Source organism: Lynx rufus, unplaced genomic scaffold (assembly GCF_022079265.1).
Source record: "Lynx rufus isolate CCGP_SWC_20201006 ecotype Redwood Valley unplaced genomic scaffold, mLynRuf1.p SCAF_15, whole genome shotgun sequence".
Lineage (NCBI taxonomy): Eukaryota > Metazoa > Chordata > Mammalia > Carnivora > Felidae > Lynx > Lynx rufus.
Window position 1 is genome coordinate 3,727,198 of NW_025814829.1, and position 22,159 is coordinate 3,749,356.

Here is a 22,159-nt window from a genome sequence, read left to right on the forward strand (position 1 = left end):
AAACCTTGAAGCCTCTGGGAAATTCCACCGCACACTAATAAGAGAATAAGAATAAAAAGGGGGGGGGAAACATCTTACAATTATGACGGCGGTAATTTTCATCTCAAGGACCTCCTCAGAGTCTCAAGGAGGTCCAGGGAGCCCCAGACCAGACTTTGAGAATCGCTGTTCTGAACCGTGGCACCAAGGAGACTTTAAGAACCCTCTTTACAAGACTCAGAGATTCCCAAGACACACATTAAACAGGCTGAATATTTCTAAATAGAAATTCACGGACTATATAGTGGTGAACGAAAAAAGTAGATGCTTAAGATGCATACACAATATTTAGACATAACTTTTAACATACTGTTAGTGTTTGAAAGTTTTCTTTTTACTTTTTCTAAAATAGAAAAGAAAAACGTTTCTGAAAGAGAAAAGCTTAGAAAACAGTTCTAAAAAGATACATATCAGCATTTATGTTGAGTTTCTTTTATACTTTTCTATGAATAAGTTGTATAATCGGTCAATAATTAAAATTATAAAAATTAACGTGATTAAGGGTAGTGATACTTTAAAACATAGCTAAATTATGCAGATAGTCTTTAATTCCAATTAAAGCAGCTAGAAAATGCCCTCTTAGAAAAACACTTGGGATTTAGAATGTTTCTATGGAGGGAGAGGGAAAAGAGAAGTAGTAATACCATCTTTGTCTTTGGGGGAGAAAAAATCCCTAAATATCCACATCAACTACAGTGCTTCTAAAGAGCTTCTTACAGGGGCGCCTGGGTGGCGCAGTCGGTTAGGCGTCCGACATCAGCCAGGTCACGATCTCGCGATCCGTGAGTTCGAGCCCCGCACCGGGCTCTGGGCTGATGGCTCGGAGCCTGGAGCCTGTTTCCGATGCTGTGTCTCCCTCTCTCTCTGCCCCTCCCCCGTTCATGCTCTGTCTCTCTCTGTCCCAAAAATAAATAAATGTTGAAAAAAAAAAATTTAAAGAGCTTCTTACACAATTGTCCTGTAAATACAGAATAGAATGAATCTGACATCTTCTATATACATGACCGTCCACTTACTACTGCCAATTGCCTTCCCAGTACATATTTACACAGGAAACGGCTCAATCATGAACTGATTTTACTTATATATGACAAAAGTATTTAAAGATCTGCTTGAAGTAATAACTGTCATTCTCTCCTAAGCTCACAAAAGCAAAACAAAAGTAATAATTTTTTCAGGAGATACTCCCATTCTCTCAGAAGAAATATTAAATGCAATTGCCCCAATATTTTCTGGTTCCATGCTGCACACAATATGCTGTTCCAGGTACGCTGCTGTGACTGTCCTACTGGAGAGTCAGACCGCGAGACAAAGGGACAGAACACATATAAGCTGTCTATCCCCTCTTATCACTAACATACAAACCCAATAAATTAATCACATATAGTCATTTTATTCTGTTATTTTCAACTTGAAATTGTAACAAAAACAAACAAACAAACAAAGCCTTTTAGAACCAGTAAACAAATTCAGACAAGTTTCAGGACACAAAAATCATAATTCTATGCATTTCTATTCACTAACAATGAGCTATATCATAAAGAAATAAAGAAAACAACCCTACTTACAATAGCATCAAAAACAAAATACTTAGGAACATACATAACCAAGGAGTGCAGTGAAAACTCTAAGACACTGATGAAATAAATTGATGATGGCTCAGTCAGTTGAGCAGCCAGACTTCCCCTTAGTCATGATCTCGCGGTTTGTGAGTTTGAGCCCCACATTGGGCTCTCTGCTGTCAGTATGGAACCTGCTTTGGATCCTCTGTCCCTCTCTCTCTGCCCCCTCTCCTACTTGTGCTCCCTCTCTCTCAAAAATAAACATCAAAAAAATTTTTAAGAAATAAGGTGAAAAAGACAAATAAATGAAAAGATATCTGTGTTCATTGACTGGAAGAGTTAATATTGTTAAAATGTCTATACTACACAAAGCCATTTACAGATTCAATACAATATCTATCAAAATTCCAATGGCAATATGATCCTAAAATTCATATGGAACCACAAAAGACCCTGAGTAGATAAAGCAATCTTGAGAAAGAACAAAGCTGATTTCAAACTACATTACAGAACTATAATAATCAAAACAATATTGTACTGGCATAAAAACAGATCAACAGGCTGGGGGAACAGAATTGAGAGCTGAGAAATAAACCCACTCATATAAGTCAACTAATATTTGACGAGGGAGCCAAGAATACTTGATGGGAAAAGGATAGTCTCTTCAATAAATGGTGCTGGGAAAACTGGACAGCCACATGCAAAAGAATGATATTAGACCTCTATCTGATACCACTCACAAAAATGAACTCAAAATGAATTAAGGACTGAAATGTAAGACCTGAAACCATAAAACTCCTAGAAGAGGGAATGCAAACTGGTGCAGCCACTCTAGAAAACAGTAGGATGGTTCCTCAAAAAATTAAAAATAGAACTACCCCACGACCCAGCAATTGCACTACTAGGTATTTATTCAAGGGATACAGGTATGCTATTTTGAAGGGGCACATGCACCCCAATGTTTACAGCAGCATTATCAACAATAGCCAAAGTATGGAAAGAGCCCAAATGTCCATCGATGGATGAATGGATAAAGAAGAGGTGGTATAGATATATACAATGGAGTATTACGCAGCAATCAAAAAGAATGAAATCTTGCCATTTGCAACTGTGTGACTAGAACTGGAGGGTATTATGTTAAGCAAAAGTAGTCAGAGAAAGACAAATATCATATGACTTCACTCATATGAGGACTTTAAGACACACAACAGATGAACACAAGGGAAGGAAAGCAAAAATAATATAAAAACGGGGCTGGGGTGCCTGGGTGACTCATTTGGTTAAGCATCTAACTACAGCTCAGGTCATGATCTCAGGGTTTGTGAGATCGAGCCCCACATTGGGCTCTGTGCTGACAGCTCAGAGCCTGGAGTCTGCTTCAGATTCTGTGCCTTCCTCTCTCTCTGCCCCTCTCCCGCTCATGCTCTCTCTCAAAAATAAACAAACATTTAAAAAATGAAAAAAAAAAAAAAAACCAGGGAGGGGGACAAAACATAAGAAACTCTTAAATATGGATAACAAACACAGGGTTACTGGAAGGGCTGTGGGAGGGGGATGGGCTAAATGGGTAAGGGGCAGTAAGGAATCTACTCCTGAAATCATTGTTGCACTATATGCCAATTAACTTGGGTGTTAAAAAAAAAATAAAAAAAAAGAATTTACAAAAATTAAGATTAAAAAAAAAAATTCTAGAAGAAAATGTGGAGAAAAAGCTCCTTGACATCAGCTATCATTTTTTGGGTATGACACCAAGAGCACGAGCAACAAAAATCATCAAGTGGGACTACATTAAATGAAAAGGCATCTGCACAGCAAAAGAAACAAGCAAGCAAGAAAAGGAAAAGGCAACCTATGGATTAGGAGAAAAAATCTGCAAACCATACATCTGACTAAGGAGCTACTACTCAAAATACAATACAATGCAAACTCAATAGCAAAAAACAAATAATCTGATTAAAAAAAAATTTTTTTTACATTTATTCATTTTTGAGAGAGACAGAGCATGAGCTGGGAAGAGGCAGAGAAAGAGGGAGACACAGAATCTGAAGTAAACTCCAGGCTCTGAGCTATCAGCACAGAGCCCGATGCAGGGTTTGAACCCATGAACCATGAGATCATGACCTGAGCCGAAGTTGGACACTTAACTGACTGAGCCACCCAGGTGCCCCTTTATTTAAAGATTTTATTTTTAAGTAATCTTTACACCCAACATGTGGCTCAAACTCACAACCCCAAGATCAAGAGTTGCATGCCCCACCAACCGAGCCGGCCAGGTGCCCCTTCTGGACTATCTTTTGGTATTTCATTATTAAGTTTTTGACCCTCTTCCAATTGTTCTAACTCAATTCAGCTTAGAACTAGAGAGAAGGACACAGCAGGGAGAAAGGAGGGAGGAGGAAATTTAGAAAGAATGAGAACAAGTTATTTGTCTGGTCATACGATTATCTATCTAGAAAATCAGAGAACCAAATTAAATCCTAGAATCTATTAGAGTTCAGCAAGATGGTCAGTTACAAAATAAAATGACAAAAACTGGTGGCTTGCTTTTATACGAGTAGTAACGCGCTAGACAATACAAAATATATACAATACTTATTGGAAAGTAACCACAAAAACACATAAAGCAAACTTAGTGAAAACACCATGTTCCTAGAAGAGAATATGAAAAATTATAAAGGTGTCTAACACTTCAAAATTAATGTATAAGTTTAATAAAATTTAAGTCAAAACTCAAATGAGATTATTGTAGGGGACATTGGGACATAAGTGATTCTAAAATTCATGTGAAAGAATGTGTGTCTCAGGAACAGTGAACAGTGCAGTTAGAACACAATAGTTGGTAGGCAATAAAAAGAAACAAAGTTTGAAAAACAGGCTTTGGCCAAAGCATGGAATGCTGTGAAAGCCAGGTTATGGAATTTGGACTTAAGTCAGTAGTCAGAGCAGCACAATGCTACGTAAGGACTAGAGTCAGAGATACCTGAACTACATCCCAGCTCAACGTTTACTAGCTTTGAAACCTTGGGCAAGTTAAATAACTTGGGAGTTTCACATTCTCATCAGTAAAAGAAAGACTATAATCCTCAGCTCAGAAGGCTGTTAAGGGGTGCCTGGGGGGCTCAGTCAGTTAAGCCTTGGACTTCGGCTCAGGTCATGATCTCATGGTTCGTAAGTTCAAGCCCGGCATCGGGCTCTCTGCTGTCAGCACAGAGCCCGCTTTGGATCCTCTGTCCCCCTCTCTCTACCCCTCCCCTGCTTGCTCGCTCTCTTTCATTAATTAACTAATTAATTAAGAAACTGTGGCTTCAGTAATAAATAGTTAAAAAAAAAAAGGCTGTTAAGATTACAAAGGCAACAAAAGTTAAGGGTTTAGCACAGTGGCCAACACACAGTTACCATTCCATCAGCAGCAGTGTGGTCGTTAGGCAATGAGGAACATGCTTTTGGTGATGGTTAAGTTAATGCTGCCATGACAGGACACCTGAGGAGACAGAGCAGCGAGGAAGCTACTGCTACACCCAAGGCTAAGGGTAATAGCAGAGAGGAAAGGTAACATGCTGAAACTAGGAGGAGAGCTGGTGTTGCACGGACAGAAAGAGGAGAGGGAGGTGGGAGAAAGAGAGGAAGGGAAGGAGAAAGGAAAGAATGGATAGATGGATGGATGACTAGACAGACACAGAGGGGTCAGAGTCCACAGGAACCGTTAACCGATGGAGGAGAGGGTTGGCAGTATTAGAGATAACTTGGGATAAATTTGGGACAGGCTGGATACACAAGAAATGTGGGCTGAAAGGAAGAAAGGAGAGGGAGGGAAGCTACAAAGCCTTCAGTCCCAGGTGACTAGAACTGAGTACCACTGAAAGACACACAAGTATCAGGAAGAATGCTGCTGTGGCAGAGAACATGATGGGTTCCAAGTGAGTCTCAGAAATAACATAAACAGGAATATGCCTCTCTAAGGCCCAGGGCCAGGCTGTTCTGTAGCCCAAGCAAAGGGAAAAATATAGTTGGGATAGGGTGTTATTGTTATAGAATTTCTCTCTCTAAGAGATCTCTATAATGGACCTTCTACAAATTACAATGACTGCTACATAAGAAAGAACAGTCAGTTTTTAACTCGTAAATCAGTATTTCTTATATAGATGTCTATTCCATTTGAAGGCAGTAAGCTGCTTGAGAGCTTAGACTGGGAAATTTTCTTAAAAAAATGGCATGCAGCTTTTCAACCTGAATAGACATTAAAAATAGTTGCAACCTACTATAAATATTCACACAGAGCACTCATGGAAAACTGAAAACTGGAGCGAGAAAATCAAAGGAAGGCAAATGAAAAACATGTTATGATACTTTGTGGTTATGTGATTCCATGATTATAATCAAATGTATTAGCTTCATTTAGCAACTAAACCAACTATGGATTCAAATCAAAACTGCATGCCAAGCTCTAGTTTTAACCAGAGAAAAAAATGAAAGAACTGGCAAATTCTTCTAAAAAGATAATCTAATATTACCTCCTACTGTAAATAACGAACATAAGCCAAATGATCCATTTCCATGTTTCACAACTTAGATTACAAGTCAAGACTTCTCCCTACTTAAACCTAATGTCAACACTCTTATCAGTAAAGACATACAGTCTTTGAAAATTAGATTTACATTATTGACCTGTCAACAGAATGTACACAATTCTGTATTATTTTTTCCAAACACTACTGATGTGCTAATACTGAAATAAACACTCTCAATACAACATTTATTGCTGAGATTAGTCTATCTTATTAAAGGACACTTTGAGCTATCTGGGGCTAAAATAAACTATGACCAAAGAGTTAGTAGAAGACATTTTCATCAACTACATTCAGACTCATACTTTTGAGAATTTGGTTCCACTGCAACTGATTCACTAATCAGTTGTTTTTTTTTTTTTTTTTTTTTATTTGAGAGAGAGAGAGAGAGAGAGAGAGAGAGTGCGCACATGTGAGCGGGGAGAGGGGTAGAGGGAGAGAGAATCCCAAGCAGGCTCCACACTTAGCACAGAGCCTGATGCGGGGCTCAATCCGACATCCCTTGGACCATGACTAGAGCCAAAATCAAGAGTTGCACGTTCAACTGATGGAGCCCCCCAGTTGCCCAATAATTTAAAATTTTTTGATTCACAGGGCACCTGGGGGGCTTCGTCAGTTGAGTGTCTGACTTCGGCTCAGGTCATGATCTCATGGTTCGTGAGTTCAAGCCCCGCATTGGGGTCACTGCTGTGAGCGTGGAGCTGGCTATGCATCCTTTGTCCCCGCTCTCTCTTCCCCTCCCCTGCTCGCACTCTCTCTCTCTCAAAAATAAATAAAACATTAAAAAAATTTTTTTTTGTTTTGATTCACATTTCAAATGGGATCAAATTCTTACCTCAGAATAGTACAGAAACCATGAATGAGGAAACTGGGGTGTATATTTACAACTATTTTTTAATTTATTCAGTAAATATCTATGTAAGCCCTGAAACCCTAAGGATACAAAAACTGTTACATGGGAAGACTATAGGAACTTACAGTCTACTAGAGGGAGACATAAACATAAGTTTGGTAAAAGACAAAGAAACATAAAACTAAGGAATAAAACAAAATGCTGAACCTCTAGTAGGGCAGGACTGAAATCTGTCACAAAAATCACACAATAAAGCTAAGGCCAATCAGAATAGATACACACACACACTGCATTAACCTTAAAAATATTATTTAAAAAATCAGAAGTATGAGAACACTAGAAGTAAAGCATCAAATTTAAAAAGTATAAATGAAGGGCGCCTGGATGGCTCAGTCAGTTAAATGTCCAACTTCAGCTCAGGTCATGATCTCAGTTTATGAGTTCGAGCCTCACGTCGGGCTCTCTGCTGTCAGCACAGAGCCTGCTTCAGATCCTCTGGCCCCTCCCCCCCCAAATAAACATTAAAAGAAAATTTTTTTAAGTATAGATGAGTACTTAGCCAGGCCTATGCTGTCTAGAATGTAACAATTTAAGAAGAATATTTGAGTATTTCAATTGTAAATGGACACTTACTAGTTAACTATAAAACCTTTCAATGATTGCTTTGCCTGATAATTCACGGTGATATGTATCCAAGAAATGAGAGAAAGTATGGCAGAGTGAAAAAGAGTATTGAGTTTAGAATTATAAGACAGAGGGGTGCCTGGGTGGCTTAGTTGGTTAAGCGTCCGACTTCGGCTCAGGTCATGATCTCACAGCTTGTGAGTTCGAGCCCCGCGTCGGGCTCTGTGCTGACAGCTCAGAGCCTGGAACCTGCTTCGGATTCTGTGTCTCCTTCTCTCTCTGCCCCTCCCCCAACTTGTGCTCTGTCTCTCTATATCAAAAATGAATAAATGTAAAAAAAAAAAAAAAAAAAGAATTATAAGACTGAAATCATGAGACTCTTAGATACCTCAGGCAAGTTATTTCATCTTCCAAAGGTCCCTTTCAGCTCTAAAGGTCTATGATTTTAGACCCTTAGCTAAAAGGAAATTTAATATTAAAACCATTTTGGACACCTCCTCTAGTCCTCACCTAAATAAAAACAGCCACTCAATTCTTTTCCCCACTTTATACACACAGATTTCTATTACAACATGTATCAACATATTTGTTTATCTATCTTTTCTTCCCATAAAATCGATTATGGCAGGGGCCATGCTTTATTTGTTATATTCCAGTACCTACCACAGTGCCTGGCACGGAGTAGGCACTGCGCTGGTGGGGAGGGAAGAATGGACTAGAAGAAGTGGGGAGGTGCAGGGAGAGGCAGAGACAGGCAGAAGTGGAACAGGGGAGGAAGAGCAGGAGGAAAGGAGAGTAAAGAGGGAGAGAGGGAAATTTGGCTTTCTGTAGAGGTGATACAGGTGGGCCCTGACAAGGAATGAATGACTGCTTGTCATCTTTGGATATTTTCCCAGTTCCTACCAAAAGTAGTTCCACAATTACTCAAGCCTGCTACCTGCCAGTTTAGATAATAGTAACTTACTTTCTTGTCATACAGGTAACAGTTGTTAAAGCGTCAAACATCTCTGTAGGACCCCCTTCATTTTGAACCAGGATGCTGGTAAATAACTTAAAAACACACAGGACATATTAAATTCTTTTTAGAGGCCCCATAATATCTTGGTCTTTACCTTGTACATAAAATATCCTCAATATTAAAGAGGATGAAAAAGTTTTCATATAATTGTATTCTCTCAGAATTGAATTTCCTTGATTTTGGTAATTGAATCGAAGTTATATAAGAGAATGTCCATGTGTGTAGGAAATATACATTTTAGTAGTTATGTGTAAAAGGGCATGAACCCTATGATATACCCTTGAATAATTAAAAAAAAACCATAAATGTGTGTATGAGTACATATATGATATGGAAGACAGAAAAAGAGAAAGAAAATGGAGCAAAATGGGTGAATTTGGATAATGGATATATTATTCTTGTAACTTTTCTATAAATTTCAAATTTCAAAATAAAGTATTACCCAAAAAAGTTAACTGCTCACACATACACACACAGAGACAACAACAGTGATGTAAGACCATGTTATGATTAAAGTTTACTCACATGGAATTGAACATTCCCATTAGGGCAGTAAAACAAAAGCCAATTGCAAACATGGATTTCATTCGGACCTGTAAAAAGACCAACAATTGTCATTTCACACTAAAGAAAAATGCCACTAACGCACACCCTCAAAAATTTTGGTTTCATGTCATGTTTAAAAGGCCCTTCACGGCAAAAAGTTGTTTATTGGCTAATCCGCCCTCCACCTCCAAGCCCTTCTCCTTGTCCCCTACTGATGAATGGTATAAGGGTAGCCGTGCAACCCAATTCTGGCCAATGACTTACAAGTACTGAATGGGATTTTTAAAAGGGATGAACTTGGCCAGCATCCCGTTAGGCCTTTTGCTCATTCTTCTTCCTCGGAACGAAGAACATAACACCTGAAGGTAAAGCACTATCAAATAACCAAACAACCATAATCTAAGGATGGCTAGATTCTTAATCTAGAGTCCTTAATGACATTACTAGCCTGCCACACCAGCCCAGGACTGCCAAACTCTGGACTTGTTGAGCAACTAAACAATCTTCATCTATTTAAGTCATTGTTGGTTAAGTACTCTGTTCCTTACAGCTACCTTCTTACTTAATTACATATGTGGTAAAAGTATAAGTAATCAAAAGACCAGAAAAATGTAAGATTAACAGTTGTTATCTCTGGGGGCACCTGGGTGTCTCGGCTAAGCATCCAACTCTTGATTTCAGCTCAGGTCGTGATCTCACGGTTCGTGAATTCAAGCCCCGAGTTGGGCTCTGCACTGGCAGTGCGGAACGTGCTTGGGATTCTCTCTCTGTCTCCCTTTCTCTGCACTTCCCCTGCTTGAGTTCTTTCTCTTAAAATGAATAAACGAACTTAAAAAAAAAAAATAGCTGTTATCTCTGGATGACAGGCTTATCAGTAATTTTTCTCTCTTCTTTCCATAGTTTCTGAATTTGGTGTTGTAAACATTTATAATTATGTCAACAGAAAAGTTATTTTCAAAAAGATGCACTTCTGAGTTACAGCTTTAAATTAGTAAGAATTTTAAGAAACGGAAGATAATATAGCAAAGGTCTCTCAGTAAGCAAAGGCAACTGTTGCACAGTTCAGATGTCCTGTGTTAAACATACAGAAATTAAATAGAAAAATTAGTCAAGCCACATAATTAGCCTACCTATGCCTTAGACACGCTTGAACTCTACCGTTTACAAATAATGAGTAAATGGGTAATAAAATCACTTGTCTTTACACTTTATGGTGTGCCTGACACTCAGGACAAAAGGCCTCTAAAGAACAAAGGCAACAATAAAGGCCATCTCTAACGCTTCAACTCAGATACTGGGCTGACACAGGTCACCAGAAAACCAAAGACTCAGCAATGACATGAGAAAAGAAAAAGAAAACAGATACTTCAGGGGCACCTGGGGGGCTCAGTCAGTTAAGCATCCGACTTCGGCTCAGGTCATGATCTCATGGTTCGTGAGTTCGAGCCCCGCGTCGGGCTCTGTGCTGACAGTGCGGAGCCTGCTTGGAACTCTCTCTCCTTCTCTCTCTCTCAAAATAAATAAATAAAACACATAAAAAAGAAAACAGACTACTTCATTTAAAACACACAGGGGAAGCTATCAAGAACTGTGTGAGAGGGACAAATTATGAGCTCCGGACAGCCCAGAAGAGTTCTTCCTACTACTGAAATCAAAGTTTAAGCCCAGGAGCATATTTTCACTTCTGTCTGGTCCAGGAACTCCCAGGACATTATGGGGTGAATTTCTCAAAAGGTAAGTACGGTGTACTTAATGCAAATCAGGGCCTTTTGCTAAAAAAATATTTTGTAGTTTATCACAAAATTGTACTTAAGACTCTTACCATCGATAGGTCTCTGTTGTTATTTTTCAGCTTCTCTTCTTGCCTCTCTGAAAAGAATTAGTGAACTGGTTAATATACACAATGCTGAGCACAAAGCAGAGGTTAAACTGTCACTGGTGACTACAAAAGCACTTCTGTCTCAGTATCACTTAAGAAGATGAGCTGAATACCTGGAACACTGTATACTTTATATTAGCAAACAATTCAAGTGTATCAGAGCACTAAAATATTTCAATTTAAATAGAATAAAAAATTAAAAAAATTTTTTTAATGTTTATTCATTTTTGAGAGAGACAGAGACAGAGAGACAGAGAGAGACAGAGCACAAGTGGGGGAGGAGCAGAGAGGGAGGGAGACACAGAATCCGAAGCAGGCTCCAGGCTCCGAGCTGTCAGCACAGAGCCCAACGTGGGGCTCGAAACCACAAGTCAAAGTCGGATGCTTAACCGACTGAGCCACCCAGGCGCCCCTAAAATAAAAATCTTTACAGATTCGTTAAAAATTACCTCTGGTATTTAGTGTTTTAACTCCACATTAAGGTATACTTTTACATTACACTGATGGGAAGTGTAAACATAATGACTGCACTTGGGTTTCAAATATGAGTTACTCATCTCTGATGCTTTTCCCCCTTTCAGTTTCTTCAAGAGAGCATAGTCTAGAAAATAAAAGCCAATCAAGATAAACTTAAAATTCAAGTTCTTTCATACTACAGACGAATCACTCCACAAATAAACATAGTTTTATAGGTAAGTCACTTAGAAAGCTAGAAAATTTGACATAGATTTCAAGAAAGTCGTTACACACACACAACCCCAACTGCTGAAGAAGTCTCAAGTGTGCGCTAATGCCCTTATTTACCATCTTCCCATCAACATAAAGGGTTTCATGGTTTCTATGAAGAAACCGAGACCCTGCAGAGGGTAAGTGACTTGTCAGAGATCACATAAGCCAGGCCTAGATCCAAGTTTCCCAACAGCCAGCCCAATATTCTGTATATACACTATGCTATCGCTCTCTTTGATCATGTATTATTATCACTGGGATTAATTTATCCCAGAAATACTTATTGATTACCTACTACATGCCAGGTACTTTTCTGAGCAGTGGGGATACATGAATGCGCAAAACACACAAAAATCCCCACCCTCCCGGGAAGATTATAAAATCAAAATATAATATCCTCTAAAATTAAAAAAAAAAATCTACCATTAGAATAAATTGGCGTGAGGGCTAGCAAATTTGGATAGGTAAAGGAAAGGAGGATCAAGAACAGGCCTACAGGAAGGCTGGCCTGCAGACCGGACCTCAGTTTCCCAATAGTACACAGTGGGATGAATATATGATCTCTTGCCCTGAACTGCTCGTATCCAGTTTGTTCTCCGTGGGAGGAAAGGATATGGACAGGAGACAGGGGGATGCTGCAGGTATATGGAAGAAAATAAACGAAAAGCAATGAAGCTGAGGTCTATCTTGGGGGAAGGAGCTCTTTTTCTATCCGGGCAGTCCTCTTACAACGTAACAAGACATTTTTAAATTGTGGGGTTAAGGACTGGGGTATGAGATGATGAGAAGGTAGGCTTAAAATAACTAGAGATGGAAGGGACTACCGCTAAGAAATTTTAAAAAGTTACAGAGGGGAGCCTGGGTGGCTCAGTCGGTTAAGCATCCGCCTCCGGCTCAGGTCACGATCCCACAGTTCATGGCTTTGAGAGAGCCCCACGTCAGACTCTGTGCTAACAGCTCAGAGCCCGGAGTCTGCTTTGGATTCTGTGTCTCCCTCTCTCTCTCTGCCCCTCCCCTGCTCATGATTGGTCTCTCAAAAATAAATAAATGTTCAAAAAAATTAAAAATAAAATAAAATAAAAGGTACTTATAAAAGGCACTTATGCTAGAAACCTGGGCATATCCCTGACTCCCTACTTTCTCATCCAAACACCACATCCTATTAATTTTACCTCATATTTATGAAACCCTCCCCCTGCTCACCTCCTTCCTACCACGTCTGAATGAAGATTTCTAACCCCTCTTACCTATGTTATTTCAAGTCTCCCAGCACGTCTCACTGCCTCCAAACTTGCTCCCTCAAATCCATCTTCCACGTAGCTGCCTGTTAGATCTACCCACAAGGCAGAACCGACCAAAATTGTGATGCTCCCGCGCTTAAAATTCTGGCATGGCTTTTCATCCTCAAGAGCATGTCCCAGCGTCACCTGCAAGTCGGCCGTCTGGCCCTGCTTATTCTGCAGCCTCATTGCTAACCCTCTCCCCCCACCCATTAAGTTTTATGTTCCTGCAACACCAAACACCCTCTATATGAAGTTTTTCTCTGGATTCAACGTCTTTGTTCATGAAGTCCTTTCTACTTGGATGACAAACTGTCCCAATCTTCCCTAGATCATTCTCATTTTAGCTCTGAAAACCACACATCCCCCAAAACTCCTCAGTCTTGACCAACTGGGATTTCTACCTAGAATGTTTTATCCTGTCCCTATCCAACCCCTTCCTAGTTAGCTAGTACTCAACTTTTAAGCCTCAGCTGTCTCATCTCCTTTTGAAAATTTTGATTCCTTAGTCAGCATTATTCTATGGAGCTTCCTACAATATGAAAATATTCTGTATCTGTGCTGCCAGTAAAGTAGTCACAAATTACATGTGGCTCCTGAGAAAAGAAAATGTGGCCCAATGTGATAGAGGAACTAAAATTTTAACTTAATTTAATTAATTAAAAAAGCCAAACGTAGCTAATGGCTGCTGTACTAGACAATGTAGTCTTAAGACACTGGATTATCAGTCCTTTCTTTATGCTTCCAGAATATTCCATATACATTTTTATCATTATACTCACTGAATTTGTACATTCTGTTATAATGATCTGCTTCTATACCCATAAACCCAACTAGATGGTAGGCTCTTGGAGGACAAGGAACCTCTATGCCTTCTTCATCTCTGTATCCTTAGTAACTGGCATGTAGTTAGTTGCTCAACATTGTAGTGTGTGCTCAACAATTGTTTCATGAATGACTCAGCAATATAATAAAAGTTGATCTGAAGACAAAGCATACCAAAAACCCTTTTGTAGGAAGAGTAGCCCTTTATGATAAAGCTGGTAGCCTAAAGAGGCAGAAAAAGCAAAAAGAGCCTCAAAGTTGAGAGCAAACTAAAGCGACGGTTTTTCTGAAGCTCTATTCCATTTTTTCCAATTATGTCCAAACAGAAACTATAACCATAAGTACTGTCAAGGTAGGCTGTATGGATACATGGCTTAACAAAAATATAGCAACACAGGTATATGAAACATGCCAACACCACTATAGTTCTTGAAGATTGTTCAACTCAAATTGTTATTAAGTACTGACCATATACAAATGAAGCAGTTTTAGTTGGGTTTTAAATAATTCAGAAGTAAGTTAATATTCACTTGATTTTAGAGGAGGTAAAAAATGCTAATTTCTTAGATGTTTGCTTCGCTCCTGCCTAGCTCTGATAAATTCACGGCCGAGCACGATCAGCTGTACAAGATGTAGTCAGATGGTATAGAAGCTAAGACTAATTCTCATTAGTCCTACCAATGAGGCATTTTACTCATGGGCAAGTAACAGCTGATTATGTCTGAGGCTGCCTAAAAGGCGTACGTCACAGGAGCGCCTGGGTGGCTCAGTCAGTCGAGCATCTGACCTTGGCTTAGGTCATGATCTCACGGTTTGTGAGTTCAAGCCCTGCATGGGGCTCTGTGCTGAACTGTTGCTCAGAGCGTGGAGCCTGCTTCAGATTCTGCCTCCTCCTCCCTCTGCCCCTCCCCCACTCACGCTCTCACTGTGTCTTTCAAAAATAAATGTAAAAAAAAAATTTTAAGGTGTGTGTTACATACTCCACTGATTCCACTTTTCACTAGGGACCATTCCCAACAGAACAGGACAAAAAAGACACATATAAAAAGGTAAAGTTGATTTTTAAAAAGACACCTTGGGGCACGTGGGTGGCTCAGTCGGTTAAGTGTCGGACTCTTGATTTCAGCTCAGGTCATGATCTCACGGGTTCATGGGATCGAGCCCCGTATTGGGCTCTGGGATGACAGCGTGGAGCCTGCTTGGGATTCTCTTTCTCTCTCTGCCCCTACCTTGTGTGCACACTCTCTCAAAATAAGTAAATAAACTTAAAAAAAAAAAACAACATGTAAAGTGCTTACTTCAGTGTGCTGTAGATGGTTAAGTACTCAATAAATTCTGACCACTATTTTATTTACTTACATTTTTATTTAACTAATTCACACTAAAACTTTAAGATTCAACTAAAACATTATCTCTTCAAGAAAAACTAATCCCCTAGCTTGGTTTAAATACCCTTTCTCTTTACCTTTATAACACTCAGAATATACCCCTACAAAAGTATTTCCCATACGGCATTGGTCGGTTTTCCCTCTCTGAATGGACTTCTAATAGAATTTTTTCTACTTTTGTTTCTCTGGTGCCGACCAGAGCACCTGAGCCAGGGTAAGTTTGCAGCAGCGTCCTGCCACGGAGCTAAATGAGTCAGCCATTTAGAAACCATCAGCTACACTAAATTCAAAAGCTTTAATCAGAACAGGACGGCAGCACAGTCCAGCTTGATAGAATTCTCTCCTAGGATATAATTAACGGCAGTGACCTAGGCAGAGACACAGTTTCTGAACCACACACACAGTTTCACAGTTTTTTCCTGATTTCAGAATAAAGAAGTATCATAAAGTATAAATAAAAATCACATCTCATCACTTATCTTTTCGGAACAGAATTACGTTTTGAAATTAAGTTCTAAAATACGCTGAAAAACCAAAAACAGGTACTACTCTCCAGATCAGATAAAAATTACGCAGCAGAAAATTTCCTACCCCTGGTGGATTTCCATCATTAGTCAATTCTCATTAAGGAAGCCATGGCAACAATACAAGTTACTCAGACTTAACTGGAAATAATGTCAGATGTGAAAAAAAATACCACTTTTATCAAACTATGCCAAGAACCCTCAGCCAAGTTCAAAAGCTACAACGGTCAGCATCATTTTACAAAAACTAAAATTTCAAAGCTAAGAGAAAAAAGTAGCAATTGCTTGAACTTATCCTACAAAATGGACAAGAGACAATCAAGGGAATGTATTCAAGTGCTTTGTAAACCACAAAATTATACAAACATGAGTCACCACTGTTAACAACTACATTATATTTTCATTACCTAAGAATTTATTTTTCTAATTTAAAATTTTTCAAATTTCCAAAATTTATTTCTGGTAAATTTTGTGTATACCAATAACTCATCTTACCTATTTTCTTCTTTTGTTGTCGACCAGCTGACTCTGTTATTGTTTCCTTCTTCTTTTCCACTGTAAACACAGTAATATGGCAAAAATTAATCATGCGTTATGCTAATGAAGGAGGCTTTACCACAGCTGAACCAATGAAAGAAGCTCACAAGAAAGTTACACCTGCCTCTGATTATGGTCATGAGCAAGTCACCTGATCTACTCCCACACCTGGTGGCAGGACAAGGCAGACACAGCAATCTAAGACTAAAACAATACTGTAAGCATCACCAAACACCTATAATGGACTACATAAGGCCACAAAAATAATAACTGATGGAACATAATAGAAACTAAGATGGCTTTTAAGCCATCAGCTGAGGGTGATTGCCTCAGGTTGAGTCTGAGCATGATTTTCAAATTCTGCTCTCTCAGAGAACTACGGTTACTTACAGTTCATTCTCATATTCACTCCAGAAGGTAGGGATTCATTCATTCTGCTACTGGTGCCAAATAACAGGCACTGTTCTGGGTAGATAAAAAGATAAACATGATCCCTGCCCTCTGAGGAGCAATCTAGTGAGGGCAGACAATCGAATAACAATTATAGTACAGAAAACTGCCACGACAGACCTATGCACAAGGTAGGGAGATCAGGAGAGTCAAAAAAGCTAAGACCGGGGTGCCCGGCTGGCTCAGGCAGCGGAGCATGCGACTCTTGGTCTCAGGGTCATGAGTTCGGGCCTCACGCTGGGCACAGAGATTACTTAAAAACAAAGGAAGCTAAGACCAACTTCTTTGGATGCATTTCAATTAATATGATGATAAAAAAAGTAAAAGTAAAAGTAACTTTTTAAAGAGGAATAATGTGAGGCGCCCGGGTGGCTCAGTCGGTTAAGTGTCCAACTTCGGCTCAGGTCATGATCTCACAGTTTGTGGGTTCGAGCCCCACATTGGGCTCTGTGCTGACAGCTCAGAGCCTGGAGCCTGCTTTGGAGTCTGTGTCTCCCTCTCTCTCTGCCCCTCCCCTACTCGCACTCTGTCTCTCTCTCTCTCTCTCTCTCTCTCTCTCTCTCTCTCTCTCAAAAATAAATATTTAAAAAAATTTTTTAAATAAAGAGGAATAATGTAACATATTTAAATTTTGTATCTACTATCTTTGATCTATCCAGCTATCATAGTCCACCTATGAATGCACTAAGAATAGGTATGTCAAAAATTACCTTTACTTAGTTTATTTACGTTCTTTGTTCTGTATATTATCTCAGCATACTTCCCTTACTAGCAAACAGTACAGTACATGTATTATTTCTAAAAGTTGTATTAAAGGGGCGCCTGGGCGGCTGAGTCGGTTAAGTGTGCAACTCCGGCTCAGGTCGCTGTTGGGGGGTTTGAGTCCTGCGTCGGGCTCTGTGCTGATAGCTCTGAGCCTGGAGCCTGCTTTGGATTCTGTGTCCCCCTCTCTCTCTGCCCCTCCCCCGTTCATGCTCTGTCTCTCTCTGTCCCAAAAATAAATAAAGGTTGAAAAAAAAAATTTCTTTAAAAAAACAAAAAACAAAAAACAAAAAAAGAAGGGCAAGTAACATAAGATTTGTGTCTTGAAAAAATTACTCTAGATGTACTATAGAGAATAAATTCGAGTGGCTGCAGGGAGACCAATGAGGAGGCTACTGCAGTAGATGAAATGAAACATGATACAAGTTTAGACCATGTGGTGGTGGCAGGACTGGAGGGATGTGGAGGGACTGAAAGCTTCCCAAGAGGAGAATAGTAACTTGAGGGTAGACTGCACATACAGAGGGAGAGAAGAAAGTATTCAAATCAGCAAATATTTATGAAACATTTACTACGTGCCAGTCACCGTTCTAGGTGCGTGGAATATATCAGAACAACAACAACAAAAACCCTGTCCTAGTGAAGCTTTTGTTTTAGCAAGTGGAGATAAACAATAAACAGTAACACAATACACAAATAAATCATATATTAGAAAGTGACAAGCACCATGGGGGGAAAAATAGAGCAGGATATGGAAAATGAGGAGTAGTAGTGGGAGAAGAGATGAGCAGTTTCAAAGACAGTGGTCAAATGAAGACTCACAGAAGTAAACTTTGAGTAAAGATTTGAAGGTAAGAGGCTTAGCTGAGCAGACATCATAGACATGAACATTCTAGGCAGATGGAAGAGCCAGTAGAAAGGTCCCAGCACAGGAGTATGGCTGATATACAGTGAAGAGCAAGCAGGTCAGTGTGGTTGAAGCAGAGTGTGTTGAGAGGAAAAGTGTATCAGAGTAGAAATAGGGGAGGCTCTGTAGGCCACTGTAAGGACTTTGGCTCTTCGTGAGTGAAAATGGGACCCCATCACAGGGTTATGAGCAGAGATGGGACATGAGCCAAGAGTCTTTAAAAAGGATCATTCTGTGTTATCTTGGGGACAGACCACAGGTAAACAGAAACACCTGCTGGAGACTGTGGCAATAATTCATGCAAAGGATGAAGGTGTCTTGGACTGTGGTAGTTATCAATGGAGGTGATGAAAAGTGGTCAGATTCTGAATGTATCTGAAGGTGGTGCAAAAGTCTTAGATGTGGGGTGTGAGAGAAAAGTTAAAGATAATTGCACAAGGATTACGGCCTGAGCAAGTAGAAGGATAGACTTGCCATCATGATTGCTACCAAGGAAGGAGGCTTGGAAGTGAGAAACAAGTATTCAATTCGGATATGCTGGGTTTGAAATGTGTATTAGAAATTACAGTGTAATTGACCAAACTGAGACATGAATCTTGAAAAATTTCTTTGAGTATAGCTGACACATAATGTTACATTTCAGGTATACAACATACTGATCCAACTCCTTTACATGTTATGCTAAGCTCACCACAAGGTGAGCTTTTACAGGGATATATGAATCCCGCGTTAAGAAGAGAGAGCTCAGGATATAAATTGAGGTGCCATTGCCAAATATAGCACATGATTGAGTTCACCAAGGGAGTGAGTATAGAGATTAAAAATAGGGCGCCTGGGTGGCTCAGTCGGTTGAGCGTCCGGCTTCGGCTCAGGTCATGATCTCCTGGCTTGTGAGTTCAAGCCCCGCGTCAGGCTCTGTGCTGACAGCTCAGAGCCTGGAGCCTGCTTCGGATTCTGTGTCTCCCTCTCTCTGCTTCTCCCCTGCTCGTGCTCTGTCTCTCTCTCTCTCAGAAAATAAACATTAAAAAAAAAAGAGAGATAAAAACAAATTTGGAGTCACCAACAATAGGAGGTTAAGAGTAACCAACAAGGAAACTGCAACAGAATGATCAGCAAGATAAGAGCAAAACCTGAAAGTCAAGTGAAGAAAGGTTCACAGTCAAGGTTTCAGGTTTGCACTATCGGAGGCATGGAGGTACCATTCACCACATAGGGCAATACTGGAAGAGGACCGCATTAGTGAAGGTAAAGATAATGAGCTTGGTTTCTATGTGTGGAGGTACATTATCCACATTGAATAAGTGAAGGAGCAGCAAACTATAATTTTAAAAGTAGAAGTTTGGATTCTAATTCTTTGTTTGCTGAGACATTAGTATGTCATTTAACCTTTCCGAGCCTCAATCTCTTTTCTATACAGAGACGGTAATATTTATATAACCATAAATGGCTACTATGCGGATCAGGTGAGATACTGCAAAGAAGAAAACCCTATAAACTCTTATGAAGACATAAAGGTATGTCATAGAATACAGAAAGTCATAGAAATGTTAAGATACAAAAGTCATATTTAATCTTTAAAAGGCAGAAAAGGACACTGAAAGCCACATCAAACCTGGAAGGAACCATTCACGTAATACCTCTCGCAGCTCCCTCAGCTGCGTCCTGGAGAATTCCTGCTCTATTTCAAAGACAGCAAACTCTACGTGTTCTTAACCTTCTCCTCAAACTCCATCAACCTCCTCACACATCAGAAACTTGGCTTATCCCTGAAGACACTGCTTACCTTGATACTAATCATAATGACCTACTGGTCTCCAAACACACTTTCTTGTTAAAATGCCCACATTTTTGCACACATGCTATTTTCTTCACCCCCAATCCTTCCCCCATCTCGTTCTCTATCCAATTTCTAACTACCCAAGGAGGACACCAAGGCCATCTGCATCACAAACGCTTCCAGGGCTGCTCAAAAGTGAACGGGATCTCTTCTTTAGAACCACCACAGCACATAACAAGTACTTCTCATGTCCCGTAGCACTGCCATTTGTATTACACGTTTTGCATAAAAATATCCAATACTGCACATATCTATATATAGCTCCAATTCAAATCGGATTCACCTCTGTATTCCTATACAGTTTTTGTATCGGTTGGTGCTCCTAAAATATTTACTGTGAACATGCATGCGCTCAATGAACTTGATATATGGGAGCTACAGCTAAAGGCTGTTGCCATACTCACATTTTTTACTCTGTTTTTCCACCTCCGCTTTCAGTCTCTTGTACTTGTCTGTCCTGTACACCAGGACCCAGGTGATGCCTGAAACATCAAAAGCAACATGCTAATAGAGAAATGTGTATAACGCTCACAACAAACTTATTAGTGGGGACTGCTGGGTAAGGAGGGATTTCAACTTTTTGCTTTATATTTACCAGCAGTTAACTTTTTTCGAATGTTAAGACAATGGACTCTTCAACCAAAACAACGGAGACATGATATGAAGGTGTCTCCACAAATACGCAAGTGAAATCTACCCTAGCGACCCCTCCCGCTCCTGTTCCCGAGTTACCCCGATTCCCTGGATGAGCCCTCCCATCCCAACCCTAAGCAAGCAACGCTCGCGACCACTCCCTTGGTGGCCCGACGGTCCCGCGCCTTAGGATCCTTCCCCTCGGAAGCTGATCAAACGTCAGAGAAGCAGCCGCTCTCACCCTCGGCGAGAAGAGCCGTGCACACGGAGATAAAAACGATGAGCAGCGTGTCCGCGAACATGGTGCTCATCTTGCGCTTTCCTCTCTGCACTCCCACCCGCCAGGGGGGAAGCGCTCGAGAGCCAGCAAAAATGAAGCGAAAACGGCTTCCCTAGATTTCAGGACCACCGAGCAACGCTCTCTGACAGCCCGGAGCCACACTTCCGCTTCCGGGGCACGGCGCCGGAAGGGCTACTTCCGGAGAGTTGCGTGGCCGCGCGAACACAGCGCGAACCACGCTGCCCCGAGGGCTGGCGCTCAGGCCCAATCTCGCGAGAGCTGGGCCTTGAGCGGCCGCGCCGGAACTGCGGCGGCGAGACTTGGCCCCGCGGCCCTGGCTCGCCGGGCCGTTGTGATGTCCTCCTCTCTGCCGGAATCCGCTGTGCCCGCTCGTCCGCACCTCTGCCCCAGCCACACCTCTACGGCCGGTCAGGTGGCTTATTGAACGCCTGCGTTAGGTGCCAGGCCACGGAGTTGGAGCTGGGGACGCGGAAATCAGTTAGTCGTGGCTGCTGGCTTCAAGGAACGCCCGTCCTAGCGAAGGAGAGAGACTTGTACAGACGGTGCGATTAGGGTTTTAAGAGAGGTGTGGCCCGAAGGCTGCTGTGACCCAGTGGAGGGGGTGGTCAGAGACAGCCGCGAAAGGAATCGGAGCAGTGCTTCGAGGGGTAGGAGTGCTTTGCGGGCGGTGGAGAGTACGTGGTGTAGTGGAGCAGTGAGTGGCGAGTCCAGAGAAGGGGTCATAAACCCAAATGCCGACGGTGGTGGCGTATAAATCATCTTATGCAGGCTGGGCACAAGGAAACGATGGGAGGCGCTAAGCATGAACGAGGGAGCGATCATTTTCTCTGAAAGGAACGATGGGTACTCAACATCCGGCCAGTTTCCCAGGGAGAAGGAGCGCCCAGTGTTGATTATCTT

General features: G+C 40.8%; 1 protein-coding gene across 1 annotated transcript in view; it reads right to left on the reverse strand.

Moving 5' to 3' along the window:
- Positions 1 to 21,401, reverse strand: part of TMCO1 (transmembrane and coiled-coil domains 1) — a 38,819-nt gene extending 17,418 nt beyond the window's left edge. Inside the window, exons 1-5 of the mRNA XM_047076529.1 lie at positions 21,200 to 21,401; positions 20,730 to 20,807; positions 16,328 to 16,387; positions 11,030 to 11,076; positions 9,187 to 9,254 (exon numbers count right to left, since the gene is read on the reverse strand). Coding sequence (XP_046932485.1) covers positions 9,187 to 9,254; positions 11,030 to 11,076; positions 16,328 to 16,387; positions 20,730 to 20,807; positions 21,200 to 21,269 — 323 coding nt within the window. The 5' untranslated portion in view covers positions 21,270 to 21,401. The remainder of the gene's footprint in view (positions 1 to 9,186; positions 9,255 to 11,029; positions 11,077 to 16,327; positions 16,388 to 20,729; positions 20,808 to 21,199) is intronic.
- Between the last annotated feature and the right edge of the window lie 758 nt (positions 21,402 to 22,159).